The following is a 10,974-nucleotide window of genomic DNA, read 5'->3' on the forward strand; positions in this document are numbered from 1 at the left end:
GACTAAAAATATAAAGAAAAAATTTACACAGCAATTCATCTTAAATAATAAAACTATTATTTTATAGACAATTTCTATTCGTACACGGAGTGGGAGTGTTCAAACACGGGTTTCCAAAAAAGTAAATTTTCTATGCTGATCATTTAATGTTGGGCAGAATTAATTTAACGAAAAAATAGGAAAAAAAAGAATTTGTTAAATAAATCAAAATTGACATTCAAATCAACTTTGACGCTTTAAGTAAACTTACAGAACAGACAAAAATACACATACCGCGTGTTTCTTTAAAATTATATTTATTAAAATTTATTTTTACATAACTTTTTAATAAAGTCACGTGATATATGTATGAACACCCCGTGTAGGTTACATGAGAAAATAGCCGAAGAGAAGCGTTCAGTTTGACCTCCATGATTCCCCAAAGTGAAAGTCGTTAATTCGAATTAAATAAACTTTTTTTTAAAAAAAGTGATCCTGATTATCGTCCTCAACTAGTAATACTTCTTTTTTTGTGATACTTTTATTGCTTCGGACTCTCCCACGGTTTCCTTTTTCCTAGTATATAACATTGCTTACAAAATATTTCTTATTAATAATCATCGATCATTTTTTTAAAAAACAAGAAATTTAAATCCAAGTACGCTGCGATATGGCATAAACAAACGATGTTTCAGATTTTGGCAAATAGGTAGAGGTCCTAACTAGGTGAGTTAAATATTTATCATAGTCACTTTTCTTGATAACTATAGTTATTTTCATTATAATAATCTTATAAATTTTTATTCTATGATGGATTTGCTTCCACGTTCATCTTATTTCTTTCCAACATCATGTGGTCTAGACGGATTTTTCAAACTTAGTCCGAATTCCGTGTAGTGGCATTGAATCTTACATAAGAAATTTCTGGAAATTATCGAAAATGTTCCGCTTTTACCACATCAGCAAATTTTTGAATAGGAATATTATTATTTTATTTATTTTTATTTATTTATTTATTTATTTTTTTTGAAAAAAAAAACCTATTTATAGAAGGCCGATAACTTTTTTCAACCTTATATAATGTTCCGTAATTAAATTATGTCTAATAAACTCAATTAAACGTCAATATGTTATAAGCTATTGATCTTAAATATATTGAGTTACACAATGTTCTACAGTTATAGTGATCTCAATTGCAAGATTTTGTTTCATTTTCCTTCCCTTCACTTCTTTTCTACTCAAGTTCAGTATCATTATTGTTTGAAAAATAAATTATGAATCATTTTGTTTCACTTTAATAACTTAACCGGAAATATATTTGGGAATGATGATTCAAATACATTTTACAATTATCATACAGGAAGAATTCAGAAAATAACAAATATTCCAAAAAAATTTTACATATAAAAAAAGTTTTAAAAAAAGTCTTATTATCCTATTTATAAATAATGATAACCTTAATAGCGAGATCTTCTTAAACTGACTGGAACGTTAACGTTTAAAGTTTATAAAGTAATAAACTGAAGAACATTTGGTACGAATAAAAAAATTAGAAAAGTTACACACTTGTGGAATCGAAAAATCATAAATGATCGACATCAACATAACAGGTCATTTGTTTGCGCCATTCCTCGTGACTGTCGATAGTTACTAATTTAGAATATAACATTTAACCTTGTTTAGTCAAATGGTTTTGTAAAAACATAAATAAAATAGTTACATTAAATTTTAAGACGGGTAACGTATTTACTAATTAAGTGATTATCACAAGGCTAACGGGTTTACCCTTCGATAAAGTACTTCCAAATAACATACGAACTTTCTGAAATTCCATAGAAATACTTTTTAGAAAGTTCTATCTTTTAAATTTCCGAAATAATGAATCGTCGAAAAAAACTATATATATGTTGTGAAAATTTCCAATTATTTATCAGTACTTACTTATATATAATATGATAAAATGGAGCTTACAAATGATGATTCTTTTGATCCGACGCCAAAATTAAAATCTAGTCCTGTGCCGATTTCATTTATTCCATTAAATTATTATGATTCAAATTGTATTCGTTGCGGTGATATTTATACTGGGACATCAATCAAATATCAAAAATACTGCAAAAAATGTTTATTATGTTACCTTACTAATATAACTGATAAAAATATATATTTAGATGTGTATATATTTACAAGGAACTTAGAATGTAATGAGCATGAAATAAGTATGACAAAAGAACCACAAAATATTCAAGAATGCTGTAGAAATTGCTTAGAAATATTATGCTTTAAACAAATAATCGGTAGTTATTATGGAAATAAGGATGATAATTTAATCAATAATGTGATTAATAGTGAAAAAAATTGTAAATTATGTGGAAAGGCATTCCATAAAACATGTAACGATTTTGACAATTTTACATTATGTTCAGATTGTTATCTAATTTCTTCCGAATATACAGAATCAACTTTGACTAAAAAACCTATACCAATTATTTACTTACCATGGTGGCATAGGTTACCTTATTGTAAAGCTTGTTATTTAGAATTAAAATTTACATCAGATTGTCAAAAGTATTGTGGAAATTGTCTTATATTTTATACTGGATGTAGATATTGTTTAACAACAAATGTTATTTTTGGCGTTACAAATCAATCACAATGTAAAAAGTGTAAAAGAGTATCATCAATAATTTTTGATAGAAGCGGAAATAGCGATTTAGATGATTTTTTTGTTAATTTAAGACTTGAAATTCACAATCGATTGGAAATAACTAAATTTACTGACGAGATAAAAAATATTGACAAATATTATACTCCAGAATTCTTATTTAATACAATTTATAGTACTTTTCGTAATAATAAGGCAGAAATATTGATGGAATGGATACCATATTCTCAATTTACAAATGTAAAAGAAATAGCAAAGGGAGGATTTGGTATTATATATCAAGCGACTTGGTTAGATGGTTCAATAAATAATATTAATAATATTGAAGTTCATCATGTAAAGTCAAGGAAGAGAAGAAATAATGAAACTGTCATATTAAAAAAATTTAATAATTCTCAAGGAATTAGTAAATATTTTTTAAATGAGGTAAATACAGTAAATTGTATTTAAATTATTTATTATGATCACAAAATAAAATAGTTTGATTTTAACCTTTTTACTCTCAAAATTATAGTTAAAATCAAATCAATATTGCTATCAAGTTAAGCATCATATTGTTAAAACGTATGGTTTTACAAAAGATCCTAAATTTGGTGATTATATCTTAGTTATGCAATATGCATCAGAAGGAGATTTACATAATATTTTACGAGAGAAATTTACAGAAATTACATGGGATAAACAAAAATTAGCTATTTTATGGCAAATTTCAGAAGGGTATTTATATTAGTATTCTCATTGTATTTATTTATAATAATTTCTAATATATTGATTAATTTTCTTATTTTAGACTTGAAACTATTCATAATTCAGAATTTATACATCGAGATTTTCATAGTGGAAACATATTATCCAATTTATCAAATGGAAAAAGACATCAATGGCAAATTGGAGATCTAGGATTATCACAACCTGTAAGTGCACAATCAAACAATGAAATATATGGAGTGATACCATATGTTGCACCAGAAATATTTAAAGGGTCTGCATTTTCTAAAGAATCTGATATTTACTGCATGGGTATGATTATGTGGGAACTTACAACGGGTTGTAAACCTTTTGCTAATGTTGGGCATGATATTAATCTGATTTATAAAATTCTTGATGGAGAACGTCCCGAAATTACAAAAGATACACCTGAATGTTACGCAAAATTAATGAAAAGATGTTGGGATTCTGATCCCACAAAAAGACCACTTATAACGGAAATTCGTAAAACTTTTGGTAAATGGTTTTTTAAAAATAAAAGTATAGGAATATTCAAACAAGCTGAAATAAAAAGAAAAGAGTTAATAAAATTGAAGAAACTTGGTTTTAAGTTTAATGGAAAAACTCATCCAAGTGCTATCTATACAAGCAGATCATTAAAATCTTTTATTTCTAGTTGTTCATCAATTTTTTCAAATTCAAAAGGTATGCAATAATAGGTAAAATAGATGTGATTAAGTCCTTAGATTAATATATCAAATTTTCTTTTATAGATTATAATTCAATAGAACTAGAGTTTGACATAGATATTAAAAGGTATTTAAGGTTTAAAATTTTTGGTCCATCATTACATAACTTAAATTCAAACGATTTGAATACTATTAGCTCAAACATACTCGGAACAAAGAGAAATATTGAAGAATTAGAAATCAATTCTTATGGAAATAGTGGTATATATTAATTTGACTATATGTTATCAATATTGAGTTTATATTTATTTAATTATATATTTTTAATTTAAAAAAATAGGAAAGCACATTAAAAATTAAATCCACTTAATAAAAGTTTTCTCTCCAAGGCCGTTAAGTGTAAACGAAAATGATGAAATATGAATCTTAGGAATAAATATACTTTGTATATAATTTATTTTATTTTTTTTTTGTATTTTTCATGTACGCTATGCGATACTTTATTATTTAAGAGATATCATTAAACATGTATAACGATAATTGGATATTAATATTACTTACAAAACATAAAAATAGGATGTATAAAATATTTATTTTTATATTTAATAAACTTTAAAGCCGAAACACTTTTTGCTTCAGTATTCACGGTATTTTGATAAATCTTTTATAGTAAAATCAAAATTCTTAATAACGTGGCGCAGCAAAAGCACGGCCAACTAATTCAAAAATTAATATCTAGCGTCACACTTTATAATGAAACCACGTTTGACTGGTTATACGTTAAAACTCCTGATAGTAATGATAATGCGCAAGTCATGCGCTACATTTTTGGCGCAGCAAGATCATTTTGTCACGTGTTCTACACATTTAGATTGCGTGCAGCGAAAATAAATTCTTGAATTAGTTGAATACCATACTCAAGAAGATTTATAACGATTTATTAAATAATAAAGTACTATTACATCATCAATTGTCTATGAACTGAACGTGAGAAATTTTTAACAATTAAATCATGTGATACTATTTATTCTGTTTTTTTTAGTCAACGCTCAAACATTGTTAACAAACTTTTACCAAAATATATATATTATACATTGTACCTTACATATGATAAAATAATGAAATTAGAATATTAATGGGCAAGAAAAGCGACCTTGAAGTGCTTCTAAATCATTATCAAAGACATTTTTTAAAATCACGTCCGGTACTGCAAATTTATCCATCCAAGTTTTATATTCTTTAATCATATTCTTGCCACATTCCCCACAATGACCCATCAATTCCATAGGAACTTGAATACGAGTTCCATCTTTCTTATAAACGTATTGTTGATTATATGAAAATTGTACATTTCCTTCAGGAATTTCTTGCTTTAACCAATCAACTAATGGTTTAATAACTTCAATACCGCATAATTCTAAAATTATATTAAATTTTTAAATAAATAATACCTTTTTTTTTAAAAAAAAAACAAATTTATTAAATTGTAAATTTTGAACTTACCACCACTCGAGGTTTTATGACATATAGAATTATGTTCAGGTACGGCAGAATAATAGGAAAATATAGTAGCGTAAGAGGAGACAACAGTATGATCAAGTAACGAAGGATTTGCGCTCCAATCAATGTAAATTGTTAATTCATTGGCACATTTTTCCTCAATTTTTTTCCACATTTTTTTACCCTCATCGTAACTGCATGAGAAGTCAGCTGAACATGAGTTTTTAACGATTTCATTATAGACAGTTAAATTATACTTTAAAAAAAATGAACTATATTCTATTTCACTAAATAAGCTACTGAAGAAACCACATCCTAAAGGATCTCTTCCATAATCCCAGACTTCATTTTGACATTCATTACAATGGGAAACACCAAAACGTTCTTCACACGTTAATTTAGCGTTAACATTGACAATTAATAAGGCAACGAAAAAAATAAGAAATTTCATTTTTGATTAAAAATTATTTTTATAAATGGAATATTTTGGAATAACAAAAAGGTGGATGTTTAGGAATGAGAAAATTTGATGAATATTTATATTTATTCAGGATGTTATAGAAATCAATACTATAAAAGTTTCCGTCAAAAAAAAAAAAGAAAAATTAAAAATAGAAATTGAAGCAAGAAAACAACGTACAAAAAGTCAGCTACAATTATCATAATCAATATGATTTAGCCATAATTAGAAATTTTATTAAGAGGAGAACAAATGCATGAATTATTCGCATAAACTGTATAATGATTTTAATTGAAAATTCTCAGATTAACATGTTATTATTTGCAAAAATCAGGTTAAAAGAGAGGCGTGCATTTATAATACATAAATCCGTTTTTGTTGAAATAAAAAGATAATCATTATCTTAGTCATATTGGATGATAAACGAAAAAAGTTGGTCGATTTCATATAAATCATTCCATATAAACAATTTCTACATTTGGTACTTTTCTAATGGAATCAATTCAGTTAATTACATTAGATATAAAGATATTTATAACTATACTAACTATACCGTTTATGTACAGCATAAAGCCATAAACCTTGATAATTTATTGCACATGAAATTCATAATAGTGATACTTTACTTTTATGTGGCTTTTAACAGTATAGATCAAGTTGACAATACAATATTTATGGGTACTTACTACTATTTTTGATTTTTATACAGAGAAGAGATTTTTTAAAATAATGGAAAGATGTTTGGATCTTGATAATGATAAAAATACCAACAGCCGAATATCTTATTAATCATGTATCATTCAAATACTAATGACAGATTTTAAACACACAATGATGTAAGCTGTAAACTTTTGATATGCAGTCTTTGGGAAAAAAGATCTTTCCACTTAGTCGATTCCAAATAATGACGTCATATAACATTTGCCATTCTTACTTAAAATCAAAGTTGAATTTGAAGTTAAATTAAATAAATAGTTTTTGTCAAAATTAATTTATGCAAATAGCCGTGATATTCTATACATTTAAAATAATTACGCATAGGTAATCCTCGACAAGGAACTAAAAAAAGGAGATAATTAGAACTGGATAATCATTACTTAGTGACGAGCCATTATGATCTACGTTGAAAATCATTTAGTTGATAGAATTTTTAGGAAATATTTGAACTAAAATTACTAAAATTGCAAAGATCTTCATAAATACTGTTTCACCTAACCTGAATTTATTTAAGGAAGATAATTTCATGATCACTACTCCGTGTGATTTTTATTGTTTATCGTTTGAAAAAAAGGCGTCAAAATTTCGAAAATAAAAAAAATCGAATTTTGAAAATGTTCTAAATGTAAAAAGAAAAGATCTACGCCGCATTAAAAAGAAATTATCGACATATTTGTATTCCCAAACTTCCTTTTTTAGAAACCTATGCGGTGTAAATCTTTCCGAAATTTCAAATTTCAATTATAAACGGAAGTTATATTTCATTATAACAAGGTATCATGGTCCTGCCATGTGAGAGAAGATTTAAACTCCAGCTAGCTCAAGGGAAAGGAGTGTGTGTGAGGAAGAAAATATTAACTCAGCAATATATCATAAATATAGATAATAAATTATAAAAACTACAATGTGGAATAAAAGAAGAGAAAGATAAGTTTATTTGGTTACTTCACTGGAAATAATGAGTGAGAGAGAAGTGAAGGAACGGAAAGAATAAGAAAGAAAGGGGAGAACGAGAGAAAAAGAAAGGAAGGGAAGTGAGAGAAAGGTAAGAGTGAATAAATGAAATATAATGTAATTACGAATTTTGTTATAGTCACTATAAAAAATTGTCAGCAGAGACTCATTACTATTAATCATGTGATTATATCAGTGATGTGCTCACATAATATTAATGGGTGGCGCAGTTGAGTTTGAAAAATTTTATGACAAATTCTTTTTTCATTTTTTTCATTACTTTGTTGACTTTCCTCTAATTTATTCTTTCATTGCCTTTGTTAACTTTCCTTAAGTCAATCAAATATAGTGTTTTTATTAGTTCTTTAATGTTTATAAATATAAACGAAAAATTAATTAGGGTAGGCAAAAGTTTATGTGTGTAATTAAATATAACGATTATTAACGCAAGGTTAAATAAACACAATTTAACTTTAAATTACAATTGACCAAATTAACTTCAAATCCGATCAGATGTGAATAAAGTATTGCTCTCCAAATAATATATACAATCAGACACAAATAAAGGATTATGACAACAAAATAACAGGTTAAGTGTATATGACAACAAATAACAATGAGATAACCAACAAACTATTAATAAATCTTTATTTATCAAATCGTTTTTTATTAATATTGGTAATATCACTTGGTATCTTGGTATCTGTCTAATATACATCAAAAATAAACGCGTCTATATATATGCAAAAACACTAAACTAAAAATGTTTAAAATGTTTGAAATGTGCCATATGTGTCATATTTATTTTATTTAATATATTTAATACTCGAACATTGATCTTCCCGTTATGTGACGATTGTGACGATAATCATCCCGGTTATTCATTGATCAGCCGTTTTATCACGTGATTTCGAAACATAATTTTTTTATCGTAACAATAGTACGAGTTATACTTGCCACCCATATTAAATGGGATGGGAGAATCCTCTATCCCATCCCAATCCCAAATCCCAATCCCACCCATATCCCATATCCCATATCCCTTATCCCATCCCTTATCCCAAATAATCTCATTGGTCAATTATCACGTGACGTTACACAAATTTCCAAAAAAGGAAATTTTGCTTCCCGCAAAAATCGAGAGATTTTGGTTTCACAAGTATTCCAAAAAAGGATATTTTTACGCCGATCATATAATTCTGGCCAGCATTGCATCCATTACCAGAATATGAGCAAAATTAAGATCCCGAACAGATTTACGAAGTTTATATTTTAACTCCGGCCGGAATTACAAATTATAAAGGTTTAAATCCTTATCCTACAAACCCAATTTTTAAGAGATTTACTGATCAGATTTTAATGAAATTTATATCTTTGGATTCGTCTTGATGCAAGGAATTAAATGGTAGTGAAATCATATTTCTAAAATTAATATTGACTGATTTATTATAAAAAATGTATTTTTATACTATATATTATTTGAAAGTAACATGTTAGCAGTTAGTATTCAGTAATAATTATATTGATTATTTTATTTGAATTAATAATTTTGATGATATCTGCTGATATTGTTTTTTTAGATTAACAGTAAATTAATTCCTGGTTTGTAAATATTATTTTATTAAATATTTATGCAATAATAATAATATCTATCAAATTATATATATTAGAAATAAATAATCAAACTTTTTTTGATGAGTTAATAGATAGGTTTAAGTTAATTCAAAGTTAAATTGTAATAAAAAATATAAAATAATAAATTGAATAAATATATTTTAAAAACTTTTTATATTAAAAGTAACCAATTATTGCTTGCTTTATACATGTTATTTAATAATATATATTATAAAATACATTTTTTATAATAACTTAGTCAATATTAATGTTGGGAATATAATTTCACTGCCATTAAATTCCTTGCATCGAGACAAATCCAATGATATAAATTTCATTAAAATCTGATCGGTAAATCTCTACACGAGTCGTTACATATTATCTGTCACGTGATATATCACATTGCTCGTCTTAGCCAATGAGGATTCAATTTTTGTGATATCATCATTCTTATATCACCATTAGATTCATCTAAGCAAAAATGAAGCCAATAAGATATAAATTATTGGTTTCTAATTATTAGTTTATAGGATAACTCAAGCAATATTTTGTACAACGCTTTTCATCAATAATAATATAAAAAAATATTTGCAAGATGTTTTTTATATATTAAAACACTTAGAAAAAACGTTTTGCAACGTTTTTTTATCAATAATAATATAAAAAAATGGTACAAAACATTTTTTTATATTAAAGCACTTAGAAAAAAACGTTTCGCAACGTTTTTTATCAATAATAATATAAAAAATGTTACGAAACATTTTTTTATATTAAAACACTTAGAAAAAAACGTTTCGCAAACGTTTTTTATTAATAATAATATAAAAATGTGTTAAGAAACGTTTTTTTATATTAAAACACTTAGAAAAAAACGTTTTGCAACGTTTTTTATCAATAATAATATAAAAAATGTTACGAAACATTTTTTTATATTAAATACTTAGAAAAAAACGTTTCGCAACGTTTTTTATCAATAATAATGTAAGAAAATGTTGCAGGATGTTTTTTTATATTAAAACACTTAAAAAAAATGTTTTGCAACATTTTTTATTAATAATAATATAAAAATATATTAAGAAACGTTTTTTTATATTAAAACACTTAAAAAAACGTTTTGCAACATTTTTTATTAATAATAATATAAGAAAATGTTGCGAAACGTTTTTTTATATTGAAACACTTTAAAAAAAACGTTTATACTTAGAAAAAAAAACGTTTCGCAACGTTTTTTATCAATAATAATATAAAAAATTTTAAGTGTTTAAGTATTTTAATATAAAAATGTTTCACAACATTTTTTTATATTATTATTGATAAAAAAGATAGCGAAACATTTTTTTAATAACGCCAATAGATCGTTATAGATACAATAAAATATTTCAGAAATTTTTTCTAAATTTTTTTTTCTAATAACAATAGATTCGTATAATAATAAATAAGGAAATAAAATTTTCTAATAATGTCAATAGATATAACAAAATCTTTCAGACATTTTTTCTAAATTTTTTTTCTAATAAAATTTTCTGATTTATTTTTTTAATAATGCCAATAGATCGCTATAGATCTTTCTTTAAATTTTTTTTTTCTAATAATAGGTATAATACGTGAGATAATATTGTATAAATAAAATTTTCCAATTTTTTTTTTTATAATAATGCTAATAGATCGTTATAGATATAATAGAATAT

At 25.4% G+C, this 10,974-nt stretch overlaps 2 protein-coding genes across 2 annotated transcripts; one reads left to right on the forward strand and one right to left on the reverse strand.

Moving 5' to 3' along the window:
- Nucleotides 1–1,939: 1,939 nt before the first annotated feature.
- OCT59_026581 (uncharacterized protein) lies at nucleotides 1,940–4,401 on the forward strand (the record flags this gene model as incomplete). The annotated part of the gene is made up of 7 exons (XM_066143254.1): nucleotides 1,940–3,070; nucleotides 3,159–3,361; nucleotides 3,435–3,558; nucleotides 3,964–4,057; nucleotides 4,126–4,168; nucleotides 4,238–4,302; nucleotides 4,382–4,401. The coding sequence occupies 7 exons, from the start codon at nucleotides 1,940–1,942 to the stop codon at nucleotides 4,399–4,401; spliced, it is 1,680 nt and encodes a 559-aa protein (XP_065992790.1).
- A 764-nt stretch (nucleotides 4,402–5,165) lies between these two features.
- On the reverse strand, nucleotides 5,166–5,992 carry OCT59_026582 (uncharacterized protein; the record flags this gene model as incomplete). The annotated part of the gene is made up of 2 exons (XM_025330738.1): nucleotides 5,166–5,458; nucleotides 5,545–5,992. 2 exons carry the CDS (start codon nucleotides 5,990–5,992, stop codon nucleotides 5,166–5,168), a joined length of 741 nt encoding a protein of 246 aa, XP_025169867.1.
- Nucleotides 5,993–10,974: the final 4,982 nt, after the last annotated feature.

Source organism: Rhizophagus irregularis, chromosome 6 (genome assembly GCF_026210795.1).
Source record: "Rhizophagus irregularis chromosome 6, complete sequence".
In the NCBI taxonomy this organism is placed as follows: Eukaryota; Fungi; Glomeromycota; class Glomeromycetes; order Glomerales; family Glomeraceae; genus Rhizophagus; species Rhizophagus irregularis.